The following is a 27,802-nucleotide window of genomic DNA, read 5'->3' on the forward strand; positions in this document are numbered from 1 at the left end:
CTGTCATAAATCAGTGTAGTGTAGTGTCATGTTTTGTACTCCTAGAGACGCTGTTGGCTAGTCTGTGGTAGTTTTGCTGCTGATTACAGCAGCACCTCCCAGATAATTTAGATCGGAGGAAGTATTGTCGACACAGTAGGCATTTCAGGTTTCCGAGAATAATATAGCCTACACGGACATTGTAGCAGTCGGGTTTTTTGATCGACCTTTTTTGTGTGGCTTTTTCATTTTTACCCCAGCTGTGTGTGGAATTTAGCTCTTTTTCTCGACTGCTTTGATTCGTCATGATATTACAAAGCCGTTGGACCGAAACAATGAAATGGCAAGTGATACTGTTTTTCTCAATGCTCTCTCTCTGTTATGTGTTCGGGCAGGTAAGCTATTCTGTTCCAGAAGAAATGTCAAAAGGCTCGTTAGTCGGTAAGATAGCACAAGATTTAGGTTTGGACCTAAAACGGTTGAAAACGGGAAAAGCTCGCTTGCATGTTGGAAACAGCGCTGAATACATTGAGCTGAATAAAGAAAGGGGGGTGCTTCTTATCAAGGAGAGAATCGACAGGGAGGCTTTATGCAAACAAACGACTCCCTGTGCTTTACACTTTCAAATGATTTTGGCAAATCCCATCGAGTTCTACCGTGTTACTGTAGAAATAACAGATATAAACGACAACGCCCCTATATTCAAAATGAAAGATATGGTATTTGAAATAAGCGAGTCGGCTGTGAAGGGGTCAAAATTTATATTAGAGAAAGCACTGGATTCTGACGTTGGAATAAATGGGCTTAAAAGCTACTCCCTTAACCCAACAGATAATTTTGCTTTGAAACTCAACGACAACACTGATGGGGGGAAAGAAGTAGAGATGGTTTTGGAGAAACCTCTTGATCGAGAGAAAGAGGAGCAGCTGACTCTTACACTAACAGCCGTCGACGGAGGTGAACCTCAGCTCTCGGGGACAGTGCAAATTCATGTAACTATATTAGATGTCAATGACAACGCACCGGTTTTTACACAGTCAACGTACAAAAGTAGTTTAATGGAAAATTCTCCAAAAGGAACTCAACTGATTACTGTTACAGCCACCGATAAAGATGAAGGAACAAATGGTTTCGTAACATATTCGATATCAAATAACATTGATGGAATTTTTGATTTATTTGAAATACATGAGACAAGCGGGGAAGTACGGTTGATCGGAAATGTAGATTATGAAACATCGAAACATTATCAGCTCAATATTAAAGCCAAAGATCACGGTGGACTCAGTGATTCGTGTAAGATTATTTTTGATATTACTGATGTAAATGATAATAGCCCAATAATAGATTTAATGTCGACTACTCAATCGGTTCCAGAAGATTCCACCTTAAAAACCGTTGTTGCAGTTATGAACGTGCATGATGCTGATTCAGACGATAATGGAGTAGTTAAGTGTTTCCTAAATGACAATGTACCTTTTAATATTGAGAGTACATCAAATAGCTTCTACAGCATTATAACAGACAGTGATTTAGACAGAGAGAGAGCATCCGAATATAACATCACTGTGACCTGCTCTGATGAGGGAGTGCCCTCCCTCTCCAGCAGCGTCACTCTCACCTTACAGATCTCAGATGTTAATGATAACGCACCTCTCTTTGAGAGGAGCTCATATGAGGCCTATATTGTAGAAAACAACACGCCGGGTCTCTCTATATTCACGGTCAAAGCCACAGACGCTGACTGGAACCAGAATGCCCGTGTTTCTTACATACTGGAGGACTCCTCCGTTAACGGAGTGCCAGTCTCCTCATATGTGTCCGTTAGTGCTGATAGTGGAGTCATCCATGCAGTGCGCTCTTTTGACTACGAGCAGATCAAAGATTTCCACTTCCGCGTAAAAGCGCAGGATGGAGGCTCTCCTCCACTCAGCAGCAACGTGACTGTGAAAATAATGATCCAGGACCAGAACGACAACCCTCCTCAGGTTCTGTACCCAGTCCAGACTGGTGGCTCTCTGGTGGCTGAAATGGTGCCTCGTTCAGCAGATGTGGGCTATCTGGTGACTAAAGTGGTGGCTGTTGATGTGGACTCTGGACAGAACGCCTGGCTCTCCTATAAACTGCTGAAAGCCACAGACAGGGCGCTGTTTGAGGTGGGCTTACAGAATGGAGAAATCAGAACTATCCGCCAAGTCACTGATAAAGATGCTGTCAAGCAAAGACTGACTGTTATAGTGGAGGACAACGGGCAGCCCTCTCGTTCAGCTACAGTCATCGTTAACGTGGCGGTGGCGGACAGCTTCCCTGAAGTGCTGTCGGAGTTCACTGAATTGACACACGACAAGGAGTACAATGACAACCCGACTTTTTACTTAGTCTTGGCTCTGGCTGTAGTTTCCTTCCTCTTCATCACGTGTTTAGTGGTTATTATATCAGTCAAAATCTACAGGTGGAGACAGTCTCGCATCCTGTATCACTCCAACCTGCCTGTCATTCCATATTATCCACCACGTTACTCAGACACTTTGGGGACAGGGACTCTGCCACATGTGTACAATTACGAGGTGTGCAGGACGACTGACTCCAGAAAGAGTGACTGTAAGTTCGGCAGAGCTGGTAGTCAGAACGTGCTGATAATGGACCCCAGCTCTACAGGAACGATGCAGCGGATACAGAGTGAAAAGAGCATCCTGGATGAACCAGACTCTCCTCTAGAGGTCAGTTAACTGCTGTTGTGAACGGCTTTCATGCGGTGATGTTGTTGTAATACATGCAACTTTCCTGCTTATAGGATGGAGATAACTACAGCACATTTGAAATTGTACGTCACTATTTAAAAATATCTTGTTTCAATTTTAATCTGATCGTTTATTACTGATTTCAGCACCACGGATAGAGACAGCATTTGTCCCTCCTCGCATTTCTCTTTAAAATAGATTTAATACTTGCTCCATCTTTTGTTCCTTTGTTTGTTACATATATCAAAAGATGTATTCTATATATCTGTTTGAGTTTTTTAGTTCGTTAGTGCAGGCTTCCAGATATTTAGCTTTTAAGGTGTTTTTTCATAACATTTTTCTGAAATATATTAAGTTAAATAATTTTATTATTCTTGTAGTTCTGCTCTATGGACTCAATGGGCCGCTGTTGGTCAACGTGTTGCAATCCTGTAGACAGGATTTGAAGCAGATCCTCCCATTTCATGTCCGTATTTTAGAGAAAGGAAGGGAGACAAAGCACTGTTCACTGACCGGGAATCTTTTAGATGGATACAGTGATCTGATGGACTATTATTTCGCTGTTTGGGACTAATATATGTTCCTTTATCTATATCTTTTTGTGTGGAAACATTATTTTTTGTCGTGATTCCCTTTGCAAAAGATGTTCTGTGGTGCAGCGTATATTTTGAACAGAACAATGAGACGGCAAGTACTGTTTTTTATCTCGATCATCTATATAGGTTATGTTGTCGGTCAAGTGAGCTTCTCTATTCCGGAGGAAATGCCAAAGGGGTCTGTTGTCGGAAATATAGCTCGAGATTTGGGCATAGATGTGAGGAGACTAAAGTCAGGTAAATCTCGTATATTTACGAGCGACAGCGCAGAATACATCGAGCTGAGTAGGGAGAGAGGTGTCCTCCTCGTCAAAGAGAGAATCGACAGAGAGTCACTCTGCAGACAGACGACGCCTTGTGCTTTGCATTTGCAGATTATTCTAGAAAACCCAATGGAGCTTTTTCGAATAACGGTCGAAATCACTGATATAAACGATAACAGTCCAAGTTTTAAAAACGATGAGAAACGTTTTGAAATAAGCGAATCCGCAGTTACAGGATCGAAATTCGTGTTAGAAAGAGCGGTCGATGCAGATATTGGAATAAATGGCCTGAAAAATTATAGCCTTAGACCTACAGATAACTTTGTTCTGAAAATCGAAAATCAGGCTGATGGACAGAAAAAGGTTGAAATGGTTTTGCAAAAGCCGCTAGATCGAGAAAAGGAGGAACAAATATCATTGTTGTTAAACGCCGTAGACGGAGGGGATCCTCAAATGTCGGGTACTGTGAAGATTTATGTGACCGTACTCGATGTGAATGACAACGCTCCGGTTTTCACGAAGTCGGTTTACAAGGCGGCTATAGCCGAAAACTCTCAGAAAGGAACAACAGTGACAACAGTGAGCGCTTCTGATGCAGATAAAGGGACAAATGGGGATGTTTCTTATTTAGTATCAGCTACAATGGATAGTGTATCTGACATATTTACAGTAAATCAAAATGGTGAAGTAATATTAGTTGGTGAAGTTGACTTTGAAAAAGCCAAGTATTACCAAATTGATATTGAGGCCAAAGACAGTGGTGGTCTTTCTGATTCCAGTAAGGTTATAGTTGATGTCATTGACATTAATGATAATGAGCCTGTAATCAGTATACTTTCGAAATCAGATTCTATTCCTGAAAACTCTCCCCATAATACAGTTATAGTTATGTTCAGTGTCTTTGACCCAGATTCAAGTAATAATGGTCAGGTAAACTGCAGATTAAATAGTAACATACCATTTACTATTACAGCTGCCTCAAACGATTTCTACAGCTTAGTAACAGACAGTGATTTAGACAGAGAGAGAGACTCTGAGTACAAGATCACTTTGACCTGCTCTGATGAAGGAGTGCCCTCCCTCTCCAGCAGCGTCATTCTAACCTTACAGATCTCAGACGTTAATGATAACGTGCCTGTCTTTGAGAGGAGCTCATATGAGGCCTATATTGTAGAAAACAACACGCCGAGTCTCTCTATATTCGCAGTCAAAGCCAAAGATGCTGACTGGAACCAGAATGCTCGTGTTTCTTACATACTGGAGGACTCCTCCATTAACGGCGTGCCAGTCTCCTCATATGTGTCAGTTAGTGCTGATAGTGGAGTCATCCATGCAGTGCGCTCTTTTGACTACGAGCAGATCAAAGATTTCCACTTCCGTGTAAAAGCGCAGGATGGAGGCTCTCCTCCACTCAGCAGCAACGTGACTGTGAAAATAATGATCCAAGACCAGAACGACAACCCCCCTCAGGTTCTGTACCCAGTCCAGACTGGTGGTTCTCTGGTGGCTGAAATGGTGCCTCGTTCAGCAGATGTGGGCTATCTGGTGACTAAAGTGGTGGCTGTTGATGTGGACTCTGGACAGAATGCCTGGCTCTCCTATAAACTGCAGAAAGCCACAGACAGGGCGCTGTTTGAAGTGGGCTTACAGAATGGAGAAATCAGAACTATCCGCCAAGTCACTGATAAGGATGCTGTCAAACAAAGACTGACTGTTATAGTGGAGGACAACGGACAGCCGTCTCGTTCAGCTACAGTCATTGTTAACGTGGCGGTGGCGGACAGCTTCCCTGAAGTGCTGTCGGAGTTCACTGAGTTGACGCACGACAAGGACTACAATGACAACCTGACTTTTTACTTAGTCTTGGCTCTGGCTGTAGTTTCCTTCCTCTTCATCACGTGTTTAGTGGTTATTATATCAGTCAAAATCTACAGGTGGAGACAGTCTCGCATCCTGTATCACTCCAACCTGCCTGTCATTCCATATTATCCACCACGTTACTCAGACACTTTGGGGGCAGGGACTCTGCCACACGTGTACAATTACGAGGTGTGCAGGACGACCGACTCCAGAAAGAGTGACTGTAAGTTCGGCAGAGCTGGTAGTCAGAACGTGCTGATAATGGACCCCAGTTCTACAGGAACAATGCAGCGGATACAGAGTGAAAAGAGCATCCTGGATGAACCAGACTCTCCTCTTGAGGTTAGCCTCATGAAATTACAAATGATTTTAAATGCCTGTTATTTTGCATGCATGGTATTCTGGAGGTTATCAGAGAGCTAGCAATGCACATTTTATTTCTTCCATGACAATTCACTGTTCATTAAACCACATCTGCACTTTAACAGAATCAGCCTTTCATCCCATAATATATATGTGTTCCCCGTCTTTTATCTAAACCTAACAAAGTCATCTTAGCCCTAATTTAGTTTTAGTTTAGGTATATGAAAAGACTCTCCGTGATCAGCATCCTATTCCAGCACTTTTTTTCAAGAAAGCAGGATTAATTATTGACAATTATTCAATAATATGTTAACCTTTTAAGTAATTGGAACATTGTAATTGCAGATTGTGTTTCACTGAAATGTCTACTAGCAATGTTTACATTGCAGTAGAGTGCAACTTTCAACTCTGAAAGCAACTTTTTAACAACAAGCTTTAGTTAACTAGTGAACCAAAACTTAAAACACTATGATCAAAAAATTAAAGCAGACAGCTTGGAATACCAGAAGCAACAAAATGTCTACTGGTGGTCTTCCCTTTGATACTTTTTAGACTTAAACTATTTATTACAAGCTAATCATCAGCTATTCTCCCACTTGGTTTTAATTTTTCTTCCAGAAAACGTACAGAAAACTTATACTTTTCAAGTTGTGTTAAGCAAATAATTACTTTCATCTGAGACCTGTGCAATGCAGTTTTGAAAATTACTACTTATTTTTATTGTTTACTAAAGGTGAAGATTAACTTCATCAAATAATTACCGGTTTATGTCTTGTGCTTCTTCTAAAGCTGTCTCCACCCTGGTGCATTTTAGCAGGAACTGCATACTTATACACATTCATTGATCAGGAAAACCCTTGAAGTAGAATGATTACTTGCAAAAAAAAAGGGCATTTTTGTCCTTTGTAATCACTACATTTTTTCCATTATCTGTATTTATCATTTTGGAGCCTTACTTCATGGTTAAACTAATTTTGTGTTTAACAGCATTATCACAAATCACTATCTATACAGGAAGATTTTAAAAGGCGCAAGTGTAACAGGTAAAGAAATACACCCTATCACTTTTGTAATCATTTTTATAAAGTTCTCTTTACTTCAGATATATATTGTTACTAGATCTTTACCTTGTTTTACTGTTCCTTAGAATCTCATGCCATATTACAAGGGAAAGTGTATTGTGTTATTAAAGATGACTTTACATTGTACAATAATCAAAATGTCCGTGAAGGTTCTCAGTCAGGGTATAATCAAAATATACCCTTCAGAATAAGATGTCAGGGCAGGTGGTGAGGTTGTCCTCTGTATTATTTTGTTTTTGAGTTATAAGTACCCTAGACAAATATTTTATTATTGTGTAATGAGTTAAACTACTATTTATTTCTTCACTTTGGACCTGCTAGCTGATGTTGTAATGTTCTGCAGTGCACATGTTTGGACTCTCAGGGCCGCTGTTGACTAATGTAGAGAATTTCCCTTCATTTGATACGTTAAACACAGAAAGAGACGCACATACAGCACACAGGCGTAGCTGACAAACACAGGAGATATCCGCGCTGTGGTTTATATATTTCGAGTTCAAGAAACACGGACAGAATCAGTTTTGCTCTGGAGTACTATCTATTCGGGAAAACCAGGCGCTTTTGAGTACAGCAGGCTTTTTTTCTCCAGCTTTTAACGAAGAGAAAATGTCGGGCAGAACAATAAGATGGCAAGTACTGTTGTTTGTGTCGGTCTCTTCCCTCAGCACAGTTGTCGGGCAGGTCGCTTACTCGATTCCTGAGGAAATGTCAAAAGGCTCTGTAGTTGGTAATATAGCGCGGGATTTAGGTATAAATGTAAAGAGACTGAAATCGGGTAAGGCGCGTATATATACAGAAGACAATGGAAAATACGTCGAGCTGAATAAAGACAGAGGCGTCCTGCTTGTCAGAGAAAGAATTGACAGAGAGACGCTCTGCGGGCAGACGACACCTTGTGCTTTACATCTTCAAATAACACTTGAAGACCCGATTGAATTCTATACCGTTACTGTCGAAATTAACGACATTAACGACAATGCTCCGAGCTTCAAAAAGGATGAAATAAAATTTAGGATTAGTGAGTCGGCTGTGACTGGAGCAAAATTTGTGCTAGATAGAGCAATGGATCCAGACGTAGGTGTGAACGGATTGCAGAGTTATTCGCTACAGCCTACTGACAGTTTTAATCTAAAACTGCAAAATCAGCAAGACGGGAGCAAAAAGGTGGAGATGGTGCTGCAGAAACATCTAGACAGAGAGGCGCAACAGCATCTCTCTTTAATTCTCACAGCTGTTGACGGTGGTGAGCCTCAGCTGTCGGGAACAGTGCGAATAGAAATTTCCGTGCTAGATGTCAACGACAATGCTCCAGTATTTACGCAGGAAGTCTATAAGGTGACTATAATGGAGAATGCTGCAAAGGGTGCAATTTTGTGTACTGTTAGTGCTACAGATGCAGATGAAGGTTCTTATGGGAAGGTTATTTATTCAATAACAAACACGTTAGACGATGTCCCTGTAATGTTTCACATTGCCGAAGAAAGTGGTGAGGTATCCCTAACTGGAAACCTTGATTATGAAAAGACACAGCTCTATGAAATACATGTACAGGCTAGTGATGATGGGGGACTAACAGATTCAGCTAAGATTCTTGTTGAAGTAACCGACACAAACGATAATCACCCATCTATTAATATAATGTCTAAAACAAATTCCGTATCAGAAAATTCAAGGCCAGAAACAATTGTAACAATTATCAATGTTCAAGATCCCGACTCTGGTGAAAATGGCAAAGTAGCATGTAATATCGAAGGACATGTGCCATTTATGATCAAATCAACATCTAAAAAGTTCTTTAGCCTAGTTACAGACAGTGATTTAGACAGAGAGAGGGCCTCTGAGTATAACATCACTGTGACCTGCTCTGATGAGGGAGTGCCCTCCCTCTCGAGCAGCGTCACTCTTACCTTACAGATCTCAGATGTTAATGATAACGCACCTGTCTTTGAGAGGAGCTCATATGAGGCCTATATTGTAGAAAACAACACACCGGGTCTCTCTATATTCACAGTCAAAGCCACAGACGCTGACTGGAACCAGAATGCCCGTGTTTCTTACATACTGGAGGACTCCTCCGTTAACGGAGTGCCAGTCTCCTCATATGTGTCCGTTAGTGCTGATAGTGGAGTCATCCATGCAGTGCGCTCTTTTGACTACGAACAGATCAAAGATTTCCACTTCCGCGTAAAAGCGCAGGATGGAGGCTCTCCTCCACTCAGCAGCAACGTGACCGTGAAAATAATGATCCGGGACCAGAACGACAACCCCCCTCAGGTTCTGTACCCAGTCCAGACTGGTGGCTCTCTGGTGGCTGAAATGGTGCCTCGTTCAGCAGATGTGGGCTATCTGGTGACTAAAGTGGTGGCTGTTGATGTGGACTCTGGACAGAACGCCTGGCTCTCCTATAAACTGCTGAAAGCCACAGACAGGGCGCTGTTTGAAGTGGGCTTACAGAATGGAGAAATCAGAACTATCCGCCAAGTCACTGATAAAGATGCTGTAAAACAAAGACTGGCTGTTACAGTGGAGGACAACGGGCAGCCCTCTCGTTCAGCTACAGTCATTGTTAATGTGGCGGTGGCGGACAGCTTCCCTGAAGTGCTGTCGGAGTTCACTGAGTTGACCCACGACAAGGAGTACAATGACAACCTGACTTTTTACTTGGTCTTGGCTCTGGCTGTAGTTTCCTTCCTCTTCATCACGTGTTTAGTGGTTATTATATCAGTCAAAATCTACAGGTGGAGACAGTCTGGCATCCTATATCACTCCAACCTGCCTGTCATTCCATATTATCCACCACGTTACTCAGACACTTTGGGAACAGGGACTCTGCCACATGTGTACAATTACGAGGTGTGCAGGACGACTGACTCCAGAAAGAGTGACTGTAAGTTCGGCAGAGCTGGTAGTCAGAACGTGCTGATAATGGACCCCAGTTCTACAGGAACGATGCAGCGGATACAGAGTGAAAAGAGCATCCTGGATGAACCAGACTCTCCTCTAGAGGTTAGCCTCATGAAATGATACATGTTTTTTTCTGCCTTTTATGCTTCATGATATTCTGGAGGTAAATAGACAGACATTCCATTAGATGTTAGGAAACTACATCAGTTACAGTTACAATTTTAAACATAACCAGTATCTTTTAGCGTTGATGCGTTGCAAACATCAACTTACATCGCAGTTCAGCACCACAGACAGCGACACCTTAATTGTTCGACTTCAGCATTCCAGAGTCCTTTTCATTAAGACTGGACTTAGTTTCTGTAATTCGTGTCAGCTTTTATTTAGGATATATTTATTGTGTAATTGCACAATGTAATTTTTTTACAGATGTTTCAATATATAATTAAACGATATATGCTGTAAGCTGCAGATATCCTAAAATCTTTAAATTTAGGATACTCGAGGGTTAGATGAGCCCTAATAGCGTGGCTTTACACTGAATTCATTGTTTTTGAGAATTAATGTTGTAATTTGTATTTTCAACTCAAAGGGTCGCTGTTGGCAAGGGTGTTGCGATTTGGCTGGATGTTTTTTATTCATCTGTGTCTTCCCTTTTGCGTGGAAATATTCGACAGAACGACTGTTCGGGTTTATAAGAAGCACTGCAAGGAATTCTATACCTGCTTACACCGTTTGATTCTTATAATTGGAATGCGAAAGATTTTTTTTTCTGTCTTCATATTCTCTCCATGACAAATGCTTCTTTTTTTAGTGGAGAAGGAACGGAAATCGGGTCGTACAGAACAATGAGACGGCAAGTACTGTTGTTTCTCTCAGCCCTATATCTCAAATACGTGCTCGGGCAGGTCAGCTATTCCATTCCCGAAGAAATGGCCAAAGGCTCTGTAGTTGGAAACATAGCTCATGATTTAGGTTTAGATCTTAAAAGGTTGAAATCAGGTAACGCTCGCGTTTACACGGGCGGCGGTGTAGAATACATCGGGCTGAATAAAGAAAGGGGGGTCCTGCTTGTCCAGCAGCGGATAGACAGAGAGGCTTTATGCGGAGAGACGACGCCTTGTGCCTTACATTTTCAGCTAATTTTGGAAAATCCAATGGAACTGTTTCGTGTAACAGTGGAGGTTACGGACATAAATGATAATACACCCACTTTTACCAATTCAGAAAAACGTTTCGAAATTAGCGAGTCCGCTGTGATAGGATCGAAATTCGTGTTAGAGAAAGCAGTAGATTCCGACATAGGCACGAATGGTTTACAACAGTACTCACTTGCTCCAAGTGATCAATTTGTATTAAAACTAGAAAGTCAGCGAGACGGAACTAAAAAGGTGGAAATGGCTCTACAGAAGCCTTTAGACCGAGAAAAGAAGGATTATTTGTCCCTGCTGTTAACTGCTATGGATGGAGGAGAGCCGCAGATGTCAGGGACAATGCAGATATTTGTCACTGTGTTAGATGCGAATGATAATGCACCGACATTTGCCAAACCGTTATATAGAGCAAAACTGCAGGAAAATTCTCCTAAAGGCACCAGTGTTACAACTGTAAGTGCATCTGATAAAGACATCGGTTCAAACGGAGAATTATCATATCTGATTTCTACAAGCAAACGTATTCTGTCTGAACTGTTTAATATCAATCCAAAGACTGGTGAAATTATCCTAGTCGGGGAAATAGATTATGAAAAAGCAAACTCATATCAAATTGATATTGAAGTTGTAGACAGCGGTGGGCTCTCTGATTCAGCGAAAGTGATAGTTGATCTTATTGATGTAAATGACAATAGTCCTCAAATAAACATCGTTTCTAAATCAGAGTCCATATCAGAGAACTCACCAACAAATACTGTAATTGCAATGTTGAGCATAAACGATCCAGATTCCGAGAATAACGGGAATGTTGTGTGTGATATAAATGATAGCATTCCCTTCAAAATACAGACTACTATAAATGGGTTTTATACCCTAGTTATGGAGGTTGCTTTAGACAGAGAAATGGCTTCGCAATATAATATCACTGTGACCTGCTCTGATGAGGGAGTGCCCTCCCTCTCCAGCAGCGTCACTCTCACCTTACAGATCTCAGATGTTAATGATAACGCACCTGTCTTTGAGAGGAGCTCATATGAGGCCTACATTGTAGAAAACAATACACCTGGTCTCTCTATATTCACGGTCAAAGCCACAGACGCTGACTGGAACCAGAATGCCCGTGTTTCTTACATACTGGAGGACTCCTCCGTTAACGGAGTGCCAGTCTCCTCATATGTTTCCGTTAGTGCTGATAGTGGAGTCATCCATGCAGTGCGCTCTTTTGACTACGAGCAGATCAAAGATTTCCACTTCCGCGTAAAAGCGCAGGATGGAGGCTCTCCTCCACTCAGCAGCAACGTGACCGTGAAAATAATAATCCAAGATCAGAACGACAACCCCCCTCAGGTTCTGTACCCAGTCCAGACTGGTGGTTCTCTGGTGGCTGAAATGGTGCCTCGTTCAGCAGATGTGGGCTATCTGGTGACGAAAGTGGTGGCTGTTGATGTGGACTCTGGACAGAATGCCTGGCTCTCCTATAAACTGCAGAAAGCCACAGACAGGGCGCTGTTTGAAGTGGGCTTACAGAATGGAGAAATCAAAACTATCCGCCAAGTCACTGATAAAGATGCCGTCAAACAAAGACTGACTGTTATAGTGGAGGACAACGGACAGCCCTCTCGTTCAGCTACAGTCATTGTTAACGTGGCGGTGGCGGACAGCTTCCCTGAAGTGCTGTCGGAGTTCACTGAGTTGACCCACGACAAGGAGTACAATGACAACCTGACTTTTTACTTGGTCCTGGCTCTGGCTGTAGTTTCCTTCCTCTTCATCACGTGTTTAGTGGTTATTATATCAGTCAAAATCTACAGGTGGAGACAGTCTCGCATCCTGTATCACTCCAACCTGCCTGTCATTCCATATTATCCACCACGTTACTCAGACACTTTGGGGACAGGGACTCTGCCACATGTGTACAATTACGAGGTGTGCAGGACGACTGACTCCAGAAAGAGTGACTGTAAGTTCGGCAGAGCTGGTAGTCAGAACGTGCTGATAATGGACCACAGTTCTACAGGAACGATGCAGCGGATACAGAGTGAAAAGAGCATCCTGGATGAACCAGACTCTCCCCTGGAGGTTAGTTATATAATGATCTTGCCAATTTTGAAGCATAAACTTTTTTTTCTGTTGCTCATAGTTTTTACTAAGAACCAATTAGCGCTAGTCAAGAGTCAGCACCATGGACAGAGGCACTTTACTTGTTCCATCGCTTTTGACAATGCGTGTCTATCTTAATGTATTGATGTTTTGTCAACATGTGAAGGTATGTTAGTATTTGACGTTTAGTTATTGGTGATGGTGTAAAATTTGAACATAAATCGTTTCGTCTCTTTTTGCCAAGACACGTCGAAAGACTGTAACTCAATATAAACTTGGCGGGGGGAGGGGGTGTCTATCTATCTCATGTATTTCGCTTTGTTGAATTTGTGATTTTACAATATTTTTAAGTAACTCGTCACATATCATCATGACTTAATAGTTCAGTTCAGTGGTATTCGTAAAGAATATAGACTCTGTGATCTGTTCAACTAAAATACTTTATAAGGGAACTAGTATTATCTAGTGTTGCAGACGTTAACTCTTTTATGGGCTGTGTAATCCTGGTATTTGTAAAAACAATTAGACTTCGTGCACAACAGGGTTTTGCTTTAGTTTTTCCAGGCGTTTTCTGTAGTTCCTAATTATGTACTCGTAGGGCCGCTGTTGGCCAGTGTGTTGATATTTCAGGGCACATTTAAAGAGAAACCTCGCTCGCCATGATGATATTACAGAGAGAGGGACGTCGTGTTCAAACGTCGGAGATCATTTTAAGTAGAGCCGTTTTCAACCTTTCTTTAACCGATTCAAATGGTTTCGGAGTGATGTCTATGTTTTATCACCTGTGAGGGACATTCGGTAATTGTGGATAATAATTTTTTCCTGCTAATTTTCCAGGGGAACAGTTCGAACAGAACAATGAAACGGCAAGCGCTGTTGTTTTCCTTGGTCTTTTATCTCGGTCCAGTCATCTGCCAAATCAGCTACTCTATTCCCGAGGAGATGCCGAGTGGCTCTTTAGTCGGTAATATTGCCCAGGATTTGGGTTTGGATACAAAACGACTGAAATCTGGAAGAGCTCGCGTTTATACGGGAGACGGTGTGGAATATATTGAGCTAAACGGGGAACGCGGACTTCTTCTAATCAAAGAGAGGATCGACAGAGAAGCGATTTGCAGGCAGACAACACCTTGTGCTTTACATTTTCAGATCATTTTAGAAAACCCTATGGAGTTTTACAGTGTCACAGTCGAGATTATAGACATAAATGACAACCCCCCTACCTTTGAGAAAAGCGAGGTAACCTTTAAAATCAGTGAATCTGCTGTAATCGGAGGGAAATTTGTTCTGGACAGAGCAATAGATCTTGATGTCGGCAAAAATGGTCTTCAGAAATATGAGCTTAAACCTACCGATAATTTTGTACTGAAAGGGGACAGTCAAGGTAGTGGAACGGAAAAGGCTGAAATGATTTTACAGAAGCCTCTTGACAGAGAAAAGGAAGAGTCGATATCACTAGTTCTAACAGCCTTTGATGGCGGAGATCCGCAAATGTCAGGTACAATTCGAATTTTCATCACGGTATTAGATGCTAATGATAATGCGCCTGTCTTCACACAGTCCACCTACACAGCCACTGTTTTTGAAAACGCCCCGGAAGGGACAGTTGTCACGAGTGTTAGTGCGTCAGATGCAGATCATGGATCAAATGGTAGAATAAAGTATTCCATTACAAACAGTTTAGATCAAGCGCATGCCTTGTTTCAGATACATGAAGAAAGCGGAGAAATAAAATTAATTGGAAACATTGATTATGAAAATGCACGTAATTACCATATTAACATACGTGCAAGTGATGATGGTGGACTTACAGATTCGTGCAAAGTTATCGTTGAAGTGGTGGATATAAACGACAACAAGCCAACGATTAATATAATGTCAAAATCAAATATGATATCTGAACACTCTAAACCTAACACTGTTGTTGCGATGATGAATGTTCAAGACCCAGATTCAAATGAAAACGGTAAAGTCCACTGTTTTATCAATGATAATACACATTTGTCTATTAAGGCAGCATCTAATAATTTCTACAGCTTAGTAACAGACAGTGATTTAGACAGAGAGAGAGCCTCTGAGTATAACATCACTGTGACCTGCTCTGATGAGGGAGTGCCCTCCCTCTCCAGCAGCGTCACTCTAACCTTACAGATCTCAGACGTTAATGATAACGCACCTCTCTTTGAGAGAAGCTCATATGAGGCCTACATTGTAGAAAACAACGCGCCAAGTCTCTCTATATTCACAGTCAAAGCCACAGATGCTGACTGGAACCAGAATGCACGTGTTTCTTACATACTGGAGGACTCCTCCGTTAACGGAGTGCCAGTCTCCTCATATGTGTCCGTTAGTGCTGATAGTGGAGTCATCCATGCAGTGCGCTCTTTTGACTACGAGCAGATCAAAGATTTCCACTTCCGCGTAAAAGCGCAGGATGGAGGCTCTCCTCCACTCAGCAGCAACGTGACTGTGAAAATAATGATCCAGGACCAGAACGACAACCCTCCTCAGGTTTTGTACCCAGTCCAGACTGGTGGATCTCTTGTGGCTGAAATGGTGCCTCGTTCAGCAGATGTGGGCTATCTGGTGACTAAAGTGGTGGCTGTTGATGTGGACTCTGGACAGAATGCCTGGCTCTCCTATAAACTGCAGAAAGCCACAGACAGGGCGCTGTTTGAAGTGGGCTTACAGAATGGAGAAATCAGAACTATCCGCCAAGTCACTGATAAAGATGCTGTCAAACAAAGACTGACTGTTATAGTGGAGGACAACGGACAGCCCTCTCGTTCAGCTACAGTCGTTGTCAACGTGGCCGTGGCGGACAGCTTCCCTGAAGTGCTGTCAGAGTTCACTGAGTTGACGCACGACAAGGAGTACAATGACAACCTGACTTTTTACTTAGTCTTGGCTCTGGCTGTAGTTTCCTTCCTCTTCATCACGTGTTTAGTGGTTATTATATCAGTCAAAATCTACAGGTGGAGACAGTCTCGCATCCTGTATCACTCCAGCCTCCCTGTCATTCCATATTATCCACCACGTTACTCAGACACTTTGGGGACAGGGACTCTGCCACACGTGTACAATTACGAGGTGTGCAGGACGACTGACTCCAGAAAGAGTGACTGTAAGTTCGGCAGAGCTGGTAGTCAGAACGTGCTGATAATGGACCCCAGTTCTACAGGAACAATGCAGCGGATACAGAGTGAAAAGAGCATCCTGGATGAACCAGACTCTCCTCTGGAGGTTAGACTTACATGCTGATATTTCATACTTTTGGAATCTTTGCGCTGTTTTTGATCTGTCAAGTAACTTAGGACTTTTTCAGTATCTAGGTTCATTTGTGCTTTCTTATTTGTTTTGTTACCACATGTCAGTGTCAATCAGTACAGACTGCATATATTCCATGTGCTTGTCTTTGGAGTTTTAGCATTACTACCTGTAGGAGCCATATGTTAGTCTTTCCTTTTTTGGATTAAGAGGGTTGGTTTAAGTGCACACACTGTATTGGTGCACGGTTGTGGGGCGTGACTCATGGGTGTGTATTAGATGATAAATGTCGTTGCACTCACCTGTTCACAGCACCTGCTGTTTGATGAGCAGAAAGGTAGGGTGAGCATTACGGGAAACTTTCTGTTGACCGCAGCTTGATGTATAGTTTAATGCACTAGTTGATGCCGTAGTCTGATGTTGTAGTTTGACATAACAATTGGTGTAATATTTTGTCAGTTGCAGTCATGTTTGTTTGTGCAGTCTCTGCATTTGTAATACATTTGACCCAATGTACTGAGTTGTGGGTTTGGACAGTACAATGTGGAATAAAAGGAACAAATAGCTCAGAAGTGCATTTTATGTGTTTATTGTTGCGCGTAGTCAGTATCCTCATGTTTAGCCTGCCACGGCCGTTGGTGTTGGAGGAGCCGCAACACCACCAGTGAATATGCTTACATAAAGTCACTAACCTTTGAACCTATTAGGCATTAGGTATGACGCATTAGTTTTAATTATTAAAACACTTAAATGGTTACATTGTCAGTTGTGTAATCTAATCTAATCTGTAACAGGTTAGATTATCTAAAAGCTTTAAAGTTTACTAGTCATAATAATAATAATAATAATTATAATATTATTATTATTATTATTATTATTATTATTATTATTATTATAGTTGTTGTTGTTGTTTTTGTTTTCTATGAGCATCATCATCATCCTCATTCCAGATTTTGCTGTTTGGTCTGTTGAACAGAAAGGGCCGCTATTGGCCCGAGTATGGCAGCGTTCGTCAACGCTGAAAAATGTACCTCCCCTTTAGATTTGCACACTGGTAGACAATGAAACGCACAGTAACCGCCTGTTCTCTTTTATAAGGAATACCGCTTATGGAGATCGAAAACTTATTCTTTTTTCGCTGAAACTGTCTTTGAGATGTGGTCGGAATTATTATCATGATTCGTGTGGATTGCAGTTTTATTAAAAGGACACAGGATTATCCCTGCAAAACAATGAGGCGGCAAGTACTGTTGTTCTTCTTGGTTTTCTCTCTCACCTCGGTGTTCGGGCAGGTCAGTTACTCCATTCCTGAGGAAATGGAGAAAGGGTCTTTAGTGTGTAATGTGGCTCAGGATTTAGGTTTAGACATTAAAAGGCTGAAATCCGGCAGAGCGCGCGTTCATTCTGGAGATAGTGCCGAATATATTGAGCTGAATAGAGACCGTGGTGTCCTCCTTATAAAAGAAAGGATAGACAGAGAAACGCTTTGTGGCGACACGACGCCCTGTGCTTTACTTTTACAGATGATTCTGGAAAATCCGATGGAACTGTTTCGAATAACAATAGAAATCACAGATATTAATGACAATGCTCCCAGCTTTGCGTCGAGCGAAAAGCGCTTTGAAATCAGCGAGTCAGCCATCATTGGGTCTAAATTTGTGCTAGAGAAAGCCATCGATGCTGACATCGGTACAAATGGTCTCCAGAGCTATTCCCTTAATCCAACAAACAACTTTGCGCTGAAATTAGAGAACCAAGCGGATGGGAGTAAGAAGGTGGAAATGATTCTACAGAAGCCTCTGGATCGAGAGCAAGATCAACATATATTGTTATTATTAACTGCTCTGGATGGCGGGCAGCCGCGTATGTCAGGTACAATGCAGATCACTGTTAACGTGTTGGATGTAAACGACAATGCACCAATTTTCACTAAGCCAGTATATAAAGCAACAATAACCGAGAATTCACCGGCTGGAACCAGCGTTATAACTGTTAGAGCATCTGACAAAGATGGAGGCTCTAACGGGGAAATATCATACGCGATTTCAAACAGCAAACGTCGTTTGTCCGATTTATTTCAGATTGATAGAAAAACTGGAGAGGTTACCGTGATCGGTCAAATAGACTATGAAAAAACGAAGCTCTTCCAAATAGATATAGAAGCTACGGACAATGGTGGACTCTCTGATTCCAGTAAGATTCTCTTGGATGTTACTGATGTGAATGACAACAGCCCTCAGCTGAAAATACTCTCTAAGTCAGATGCCATTTTAGAAGACTCGCCTGAGAGTACTGTAATTGCAATGCTAAGCGTAAATGACCCTGACTCTGACAGGAATGGTGAGGTGAAGTGTAATATTAATGATAATGCTCCTTTTAAAATACTGAATACCATGAATGGCTTTTACAATTTACTGACAGAGGTTGCTTTAGACAGAGAAGTTGCGTCTCATTATAATATCACTATGACCTGCTCTGATGAGGGAGTGCCCTCTCTTTCCAGCAGTGTCACTCTCACCTTACAGATCTCAGACGTTAATGATAACGCACCTGTCTTTGAGAGGAGCTCATATGAGGCCTACATTGTAGAAAACAACACACCAGGTCTCTCTATATTCACAGTCAAAGCCACAGACGCTGACTGGAATCAGAATGCCCGTGTTTCTTACATACTGGAGGACTCCTCCGTTAACGGAGTGCCAGTCTCCTCGTATGTGTCCGTTAGTGCTGATAGTGGAGTCATCCATGCAGTGCGCTCTTTTGACTACGAGCAGATCAAAGATTTCCACTTCCGCGTAAAAGCGCAGGATGGAGGCTCTCCTCCACTCAGCAGCAACGTGACTGTGAAAATAATGATCCAGGACCAGAACGACAACCCCCCTCAGGTTCTGTACCCAGTCCAGACTGGTGGATCTCTGGTGGCTGAAATGGTGCCTCGTTCAGCAGATGTGGGCTATCTGGTGACTAAAGTGGTGGCTGTGGATGTGGACTCTGGACAGAATGCCTGGCTCTCCTATAAACTGCAGAAAGCCACAGACAGGGCGCTGTTTGAAGTGGGCTTACAGAATGGAGAAATCAGAACTATCCGCCAAGTCACTGATAAAGATGCTGTCAAACAAAGACTGACTGTTATAGTGGAGGACAACGGGCAGCCCTCTCGTTCAGCTACAGTCGTCGTTAACGTGGCGGTGGCGGACAGCTTCCCTGAAGTGCTGTCGGAGTTCACTGAGTTGACGCACGACAAGGAGTACAATGACAACCTGACTTTTTACTTAGTCTTGGCTCTGGCTGTAGTTTCCTTCCTCTTCATCACGTGTTTAGTGGTTATTATATCAGTCAAAATCTACAGGTGGAGACAGTCTCGCATCCTGTATCACTCCAACCTGCCTGTCATTCCATATTATCCACCACGTTACTCAGACACTTTGGGGACAGGGACTCTGCCACATGTGTACAATTACGAGGTGTGCAGGACGACTGACTCTAGAAAGAGTGACTGTAAGTTCGGCAGAGCTGGTAGTCAGAACGTGCTGATAATGGACCCCAGTTCTACAGGAACGATGCAGCGGATACAGAGTGAAAAGAGCATCCTGGATGAACCAGACTCTCCTCTAGAGGTTAGAGTAATTATTACATCACAAATGGCACAATATATCTCTATAACTTGTTATTTTAGTTAGTCTTTCTTTTTTTCAGCACCTTGGAGAGCAACATGTATAAGTATATAATTTAGCTTGATATGAAAAAGACTGCTTTAATTTAATATGATCTGAGGATCGTTTTCAACTTTTGTGAGATTCTTCTTTTATTTTAGACAGTTTTTTATATAAAATGTTATACACACCATTTAAATTTAAGTGGCTTTCTGGGTATTTACACTTTTGTCGTCTTTCTACATACATACATCTATTCGCTTCCGCTTATCCTTTTCGGGGTTGCGGGGGGTGCTGGACCTTATCCCAGCTGTCATAAGCCGAGAGGCGGGGTACACCCTGGACAACAACTTTTTATTTTAGTTAATCTTTCTTTTCTTCAGCACCTTAGAGAGTAACATGTATAAGTATATCATTTAGTTTGTTATGAAAAAGACTGCTACGTATTTAACATTATTTGGGGATGGTTTACAACTTTTGTGAGATTCTTCTGACTCTCCTGTGGAGGTTAGTTAAAAAATGATTTGGCCAACTTTGAAGTGTTAACTTTTTTCTGTCTGAACCAGATCGATGATTCTGTTCATCTTGACGTAGCGTTTCAGTGGGAGAAAGGTTTTGTTGCTCATCCAAGTGACTTCTTCAGTTCCTAGGAACGAACCTCCCAGGCCATTGTTCCTTCAGTGGTGCTAGTTTCAGTCATTATGCAAATGTACTGCTTATAAGATTGGGGAAACCTGCAGTCAGCTGAGACTGATGAGTGACGAAACGTTTGTCCCACTGAAAACGTTATGTCCAGATGAACAGAATTAACTTTTGAGGATTTGCTTACCTGGATGATTGAGCATGCATCAAGATGTCTGCACCAGACTTGTGTTTCTGGATGAACCAGACTCTCCTATAGAGGTCTGTCTTTTGGGTTTAATATATTTTTTTTTAATCTGCTTGTATGCGTGAGGTACTATTCTGTGAAAAATAAACGCGAGTCCGACAGCGATTCAGCACCTTGGACAGTGACAAATAGGGCACAGTTCTACATTGTTAGTCGTTTTTATGCGCTTCTTGTATATATTTGTATGCCTGGAGTAATTTTTTTTTTTCAACAATCTCTCGTTTTCATTCTGTGTGAATGAATTTCCATTGTTACGTTCATTCCAGTGTTGCTTAAGATGAGAAAACGCCATTTGTTTTTTTTTCTGTCATCCTCCTCATTTTCATTATAGACATGCACTGGCTTTTTTCTACTTCTTTTTTGTCCTTCTTCTTCTACTGTTTGCCTCGTGTACTTTCACCTTGTGAACTCATCGCGCCGCTGTTGCACAATGTGTCAAGTTATTGACTCTCTTTAATAACACATCCATCCAGTCAGCATCCCGGCATATTATGAAGCACACTCAGACGTAGAACGCACAGTTTAGGAATCAGATCAAATTCACGGGCAGCTTAAAACGGATTCCTACTATAACGGGTGGATTAAAACAGATTCCTTTTTTATCTTTTCTATTCATTTTGGTGGGATTTTAATCGTTAAACGGAATAAAACAACATAGCCGTGGTGTGACAGCGGTGTCGGACAGAACAATGGAACGGCAAGTACTGATAATCTCCATTTTCTGCCTCAGTTATGTGGTCGGGCAGGTTAGCTATTCAGTTCCAGAAGAAATGACGAAAGGATCTTTGGTCGGCAATATAGCCCAAGATTTAGGTTTAGATGTCAAACGTCTTAGGTCAGGTAAAGCTCGTCTCTATACCGGAGACAGCGCTCAGTACATCGAGCTGAATAGAGAAAGAGGAGTCCTCCTCATTAAAGAAAAAATAGACCGCGAAGTCCTGTGCAGACAGACAACGCCTTGTGCTTTACATTTTCAAATAACGTTGGAGAGCCCACTGGAATTATTCCCAGTTACGGTTGAAATTACCGATGTTAATGACAATGCTCCCGTTTTCCAAAAGGAGGAGAGGGTGTTTGAAATCAGCGAATCAGCGATCGTCGGCTCTAAGTTTATGCTAGAAAAAGCAATAGACACAGATATCGGACTGAATGGGCTACAGAGATACACTCTTAAGCCGAGTGACAATTTTGTTCTTAAATTGCACTCACAAAGTGATGGAAGCAAGAAAGTAGAAATGATTTTACAGAAGCCATTGGACCGAGAGAAACAAGAACATATATCTTTAGTTTTGACTGCGGAAGATGGAGGTGAACCGCAAATGACAGGAACAATGAAAATCTATGTTACCGTATTAGATGTAAATGACAATGCACCTGCTTTTAGTAAACCCGTTTACAAAGCAAGCATTACAGAAAACTCTGTTAAGGGAACACTTGTTACTAAGGTCACGGCTTCTGACGCAGACAAGGGCACAAATGGAGAGGTGACCTATGTAATCGGAAATAGCATGGATACAGTTTCAAAGTTATTTCATATTAATAGTGATGGTGATGTGATGTTAGATGGTCCGATTGACTATGAAACTGAAAAAACTTATAATATCGACATAGAAGCAATCGATCAAGGTGGACTCTCTGACTCAAGTAAACTAATCATCGATGTAATTGACGTGAATGACAATAGACCCGTTGTAAATATGATTTCAGCGTCAGGTTCAATACCGGAGGACTCAGCTCGCAAGACAGTAATAGGTTTAATGAGCGTAAATGACCCTGATTCTGAAAATAATGGGAAAGTGAATTGCGTGATAAATGAAAATATTCCATTTGAAATTAAATTTACATCTAACAATTTCTATAGTTTAGTGACAGACAGTGATTTAGACAGAGAGAGAGCCTCTGAGTATAACATCACTGTGACCTGCTCTGATGAGGGAGTGCCCTCCCTCTCCAGCAGCGTCACTCTCACCCTACAGATCTCAGATGTTAATGATAACGCACCTGTCTTTGAGAGAAGCTCATATGAGGCCTACATTGTAGAAAACAACACACCGGGTCTCTCTATATTCACAGTCAAAGCCACAGACGCTGACTGGAACCAGAATGCCCGTGTTTCTTACATACTGGAGGACTCCTCCATTAACGGAGTGCCAGTCTCCTCGTATGTGTCCGTTAGTGCTGATAGTGGAGTCATCCATGCAGTGCGCTCTTTTGACTACGAGCAGATCAAAGATTTCCACTTCCGCGTAAAAGCGCAGGATGGAGGCTCTCCTCCACTCAGCAGCAACGTGACTGTGAAAATACGGATCCAGGACCAGAACGACAACCCTCCTCAGGTTCTGTACCCAGTCCAGACTGGTGGCTCTCTGGTGGCTGAAATGGTGCCTCGTTCAGCAGATGTGGGCTATCTGGTGACTAAAGTGGTGGCTGTTGATGTGGACTCTGGACAGAATGCCTGGCTCTCCTATAAACTGCAGAAAGCCACAGACAGGGCGCTGTTTGAAGTGGGCTTACAGAATGGAGAAATCAGAACTATTCGCCAAGTCACTGATAAAGATGCTGTTAAACAAAGACTGACTGTTATAGTGGAGGACAACGGGCAGCCCTCCCGTTCAGCTACAGTCGTTGTTAACGTGGCGGTGGCGGACAGCTTCCCTGAAGTGCTTTCTGAGTTCACTGAGTTGACGCACGACAAGGAGTACAATGACAACCTGACTTTTTACTTGGTCTTGGCTCTGGCTGTAGTTTCCTTCCTCTTCATCACGTGTTTAGTGGTTATTATATCAGTCAAAATCTACAGGTGGAGACAGTCTCGCATCCTGTATCACTCCAACCTGCCTGTCATTCCATATTATCCACCACGTTACTCAGACACTTTGGGGACAGGGACTCTGCCACATGTTTACAATTACGAGGTGTGCAGGACGACTGACTCCAGAAAGAGTGACTGTAAGTTCGGCAGAGCTGGTAGTCAGAACGTGCTGATAATGGACCCCAGTTCTACAGGAACGATGCAGCGGATACAGAGTGAAAAGAGCATCCTGGATGAACCAGACTCTCCTCTAGAGGTTAGCATTTCTGAATAATACGTTTCTGAATAATCGTTATGTTGCACACTAAAGTGGTTGGAAAGATAAAACTACACTTGTATTTTCTCCCATTATCTTCTTTCTATCATTTTAGCCATTTCATAATTTGAGAAAGGTATTAGAAACCAATTTACATGTTGTAATTTGTGTGCAAAACTAAGCAATATTGCTGTGTTGATCTATATTTACCAAGGTATTCCAAACCCAGCTAAGCCATATTTTAGTACTTATTTTTCATATTAGTAGTCTAAATATTTTAGGACATTTTAATAGTGTATTGGAATAGTTATTGAAAACGGCATTTTAGGCCTGAAAAAGTCATATCAGTTATAACAGGCTTTCCTGTAAAGATGAGAATGTTACAACACATAAGCCCCATTTCTGTTGCATTTGCTCACCATGTTGTATTCGATCGCTGACAGCGTGTTTATTCTATATCTGTGTACATGAGTGCCAATGTCTTCTGTTTTTTGTTTTTGTTTTTTTGGGGGGGGGTTTCAATCTTGGGGAATTCCCTACACCAACCTTTTTTTCTTGCGATATCTTTAATCCACTTTCAATTGCATTTAACGACATAGAATACCAGTTGACAGTATAAACTCGTCTAACTTTAATATTTTTGAGATCGCTCCAAATGTTTGTTTTTTTTTCATCTTTTCTCCTGTAGTTTTGCCGTCTGTACTCTGAGGGACGCTGTAGTCTAGCATGTTATTCTGCAAGCGTACGTTGTCAACAGTTCCTCCCCAATCTTAAAACCCCAGCGACAGGAGGCACATACTGGATAGAGGACACGACGTTTTCGGGTGGACGGGAAAACATGTCTCGGTTATTGTTTTGTTCTTTGTCGAGGAATATGCACTGACTTTCTGGCGTTCCTTGGGAATAAAGGTTGACGCATTGTATTCAGCAGAAAAAAACGTGTGTTTCTGCCTGTATCATATTACCGAGGAGAACAATGAAACGGCAAGTACCGTTTTTTGTCTCGTTCCTTTTTGTCAGCTCCGTTTTGGGGCATGTCAGCTACTCCATTAACGAGGAAATGTCAGTGGGTTCCGTAATTGGAAGAATAGCACAAGATTTGGGTTTGGACGTAGAGAAACTAAAATCACGCAAGGCTCGTGTGTTTTTTGGTGATAGCAGAGAATATATTGAGCTAAATAAAGACAGGGGAGTCCTCCTTATCAAAGAAAGAATAGACAGAGAGACGCTCTGTGGTCAGATGATCCCATGTGCTCTACAATTCCAAATTATTTTAGAGAAACCTATTGAATTTTACAGAGTACATGTTGAAATTGTGGATATAAATGATAATGTCCCCCTTTTCGAAAAAGGGGATTTTAAATTTAAAATAAGCGAGTCTGCAGTCATCGGGTCGAAATTTGATTTAGAAAGGGCGGTGGATTTGGATGTGGGAATTAATGGTCTCCAAAACTACATCCTCAAACCGACTGATAATTTTGCTCTTAAATTACACAATCAGGCAGACGGCTCCCGAAATGTTGAGATGGTTTTAAAACAGCCTCTTGACAGAGAGAAAAATGAACATTTATCTTTAGTGTTGACGGCCGTAGATGGAGGAGAACCTCAGCTGTCAGGGACAATGCAGATTCAGATCACGGTGTTAGATGTTAATGATAATGCACCCGTTTTCACGAAGTCGGTATACAAAGCTAATGTCGCAGAAAATTCACCAAGAGGCACAGTTGTAACTATAGTCAGTGCATCAGATGCTGATTATGGATCAAATGGACGAATAACGTATTCGATCGGAAATACTTTAGACAATGTCAGACAGTTGTTTGAGGTAAATGAACACACAGGCGAGGTTAGATTAACAGGAAATATTGACTACGAAAAGTCAAACAATTATCGGATAAATGTGCGTGCAAGTGATGACGGAGGACTAACGGACACATGCAAAGTAATAGTTGACGTTATAGATGTGAACGATAATCACCCCATTATTAACATAATGTCTGAAACAAATGTTATATCTGAAGATATCAAAAGCAACACTGTAGTGACAATAATTAATATTCAAGACATAGACGACAGCGAGAATGGCAAAGTCAGCTGCACAATAAATGAAAATATTCCGTTCATATTACAATCAACGGAAAATAATTTCTATACTTTAGTAACAGACAGTGATTTAGACAGAGAGAGAGCATCTGAGTATAACATCACTGTGACCTGCTCTGATGAGGGAGTGCCCTCCCTCTCCAGCAGCGTCACTCTCACCTTACAGATCTCAGATGTTAATGATAACGCACCTCTCTTTGAGAGAAGCTCATATGAGGCCTACATTGTAGAAAACAACACGCCAGGTCTCTCTATATTCACAGTCAAAGCCACAGACGCTGACTGGAACCAGAACGCCCGTGTTTCTTACATACTGGAGGACTCCTCCGTTAACGGAGTGCCAGTCTCCTCATATGTGTCCGTTAGTGCTGATAGTGGAGTCATCCATGCAGTGCGCTCTTTTGACTACGAGCAGATCAAAGATTTCCACTTCCGCGTAAAAGCGCAGGATGGAGGCTCTCCTCCACTCAGCAGCAACGTGACTGTGAAAATAATGATCCAAGACCAGAACGACAACCCCCCTCAGATTCTGTACCCAGTCCAGACTGGTGGCTCTCTGGTGGCTGAAATGGTGCCTCGTTCAGCAGATGTGGGCTATCTGGTGACTAAAGTGGTGGCTGTTGATGTGGACTCTGGACAGAATGCCTGGCTCTCCTATAAACTGCAGAAAGCCACAGACAGGGCGTTGTTTGAAGTGGGCTTACAGAATGGAGAAATAAGAACTATCCGCCAAGTCACTGATAAAGATGCTGTCAAACAAAGACTGACTGTTATAGTGGAGGACAACGGGCAGCCCTCTCGTTCAGCTACAGTCGTTGTCAACGTGGCGGTGGCGGACAGCTTCCCTGAAGTGCTGTCGGAGTTCACTGAGTTGACCCACGACAAGGAGTACAATGACAACCTGACTTTTTACTTAGTCTTGGCTCTGGCTGTAGTTTCCTTCCTCTTCATCACGTGTTTAGTGGTTATAATATCAGTCAAAATCTACAGGTGGAGACAGTCTCGCATCCTGTATCACTCCAACCTGCCTGTCATTCCATATTATCCACCACGTTACTCAGACACTTTGGGGACAGGGACTCTGCCACATGTGTACAATTACGAGGTGTGCAGGACGACTGACTCCAGAAAGAGTGACTGTAAATTCGGCAGAGCTGGTAGTCAGAACGTGCTGATAATGGACCCCAGTTCTACAGGAACGATGCAGCGGATACAGAGTGAAAAGAGCATCCTGGATGAACCAGACTCTCCTCTAGAGGTTAGACTCTTTAAATTCTGATAAACCTATACAATACTATTCCCCGCTGTTTTTACTACCTGTCCAAGTTATTTCAGTACCTTGGATAGCGAAGGGATTATCGCTTTTATTATTGTTTATCTTTTTTTCCCTAATCATTGTCCTATTTTGCTTACACTTCAGTTGAGTAGTTTTGTATTGAATTAATATTTTATCAATAAGCGAACTCATTGTCTAATGTAGTATTGTCTTATTTGTCATTAAAACGGAATCATTAATGTGTTTTGTCTGGTATTTTGATAAAATTTATAGGTGTAGTGTTAGAGAGACTTTTAAATCCTGAACATTGCACTTTCGAGTTTTGAACTCAGTGGGCCGCTGTTGACCATCGCCAGCATGTTTTTAAAGGATTTGAAACACGGCACATCCTCCGTCCTCTCAAAGAGCGAAGGACTCGTGTGCATGCGGCTTACACTGTAGTGCATAAGGTAGAAGGCACGAATAATCGTCACGGAATAACCATATCGTTGGATTTTTATTCAT

General features: G+C 42.0%; 7 protein-coding genes and 1 pseudogene across 7 annotated transcripts; all 8 read left to right on the forward strand.

Annotated features, from left to right (window-relative positions):
- Positions 1-70: 70 nt before the first annotated feature.
- LOC102791357 (protocadherin beta-16-like) lies at positions 71-2,799 on the forward strand. The gene has a single exon (XM_035912448.2). It carries the CDS (start codon positions 285-287, stop codon positions 2,706-2,708), a length of 2,424 nt encoding a protein of 807 aa, XP_035768341.2. The 5' UTR covers positions 71-284; the 3' UTR covers positions 2,709-2,799.
- A 684-nt stretch (positions 2,800-3,483) lies between these two features.
- Positions 3,484-5,862, forward strand: LOC148106185 (protocadherin gamma-A11-like). Its single transcript, XM_087851940.1, has one exon. It carries the CDS (start codon positions 3,484-3,486, stop codon positions 5,860-5,862), a length of 2,379 nt encoding a protein of 792 aa, XP_087708066.1.
- A 1,210-nt stretch (positions 5,863-7,072) lies between these two features.
- Positions 7,073-9,908, forward strand: LOC102779788 (protocadherin gamma-A11-like). Its single transcript, XM_006781410.3, has one exon. The coding sequence runs from the start codon at positions 7,491-7,493 to the stop codon at positions 9,906-9,908; it is 2,418 nt and encodes an 805-aa protein (XP_006781473.2). The 5' UTR covers positions 7,073-7,490.
- Positions 9,909-11,821: 1,913 nt separating this feature from the next.
- LOC102790793 (protocadherin gamma-A1 pseudogene) lies at positions 11,822-13,103 on the forward strand (annotated as a pseudogene).
- A 547-nt stretch (positions 13,104-13,650) lies between these two features.
- Positions 13,651-17,111, forward strand: LOC102790508 (protocadherin gamma-A11-like). Its single transcript, XM_006781998.3, has one exon. It carries the CDS (start codon positions 13,901-13,903, stop codon positions 16,301-16,303), a length of 2,403 nt encoding a protein of 800 aa, XP_006782061.2. The 5' UTR covers positions 13,651-13,900; the 3' UTR covers positions 16,304-17,111.
- Positions 17,112-17,271: 160 nt separating this feature from the next.
- On the forward strand, positions 17,272-20,612 carry LOC102780067 (protocadherin beta-16-like). Its single transcript, XM_087851969.1, has 2 exons — positions 17,272-19,926; positions 20,529-20,612. Exons 1-2 carry the CDS (start codon positions 17,485-17,487, stop codon positions 20,610-20,612), a joined length of 2,526 nt encoding a protein of 841 aa, XP_087708095.1. The 5' UTR covers positions 17,272-17,484.
- Positions 20,613-21,054: 442 nt separating this feature from the next.
- Positions 21,055-23,937, forward strand: LOC102790217 (protocadherin beta-16-like). Its single transcript, XM_035912370.2, has one exon. It carries the CDS (start codon positions 21,541-21,543, stop codon positions 23,935-23,937), a length of 2,397 nt encoding a protein of 798 aa, XP_035768263.2. The 5' UTR covers positions 21,055-21,540.
- A 674-nt stretch (positions 23,938-24,611) lies between these two features.
- On the forward strand, positions 24,612-27,301 carry LOC118454966 (protocadherin beta-16-like). Its single transcript, XM_087851979.1, has one exon. The coding sequence runs from the start codon at positions 24,896-24,898 to the stop codon at positions 27,299-27,301; it is 2,406 nt and encodes an 801-aa protein (XP_087708105.1). The 5' UTR covers positions 24,612-24,895.
- Positions 27,302-27,802: the final 501 nt, after the last annotated feature.

The sequence above is a fragment of the Neolamprologus brichardi genome, chromosome 2, assembly GCF_056152115.1.
Source record: "Neolamprologus brichardi isolate AB-2024 chromosome 2, ASM5615211v1, whole genome shotgun sequence".
Classification (NCBI taxonomy): Eukaryota; Metazoa; Chordata; class Actinopteri; order Cichliformes; family Cichlidae; genus Neolamprologus; species Neolamprologus brichardi.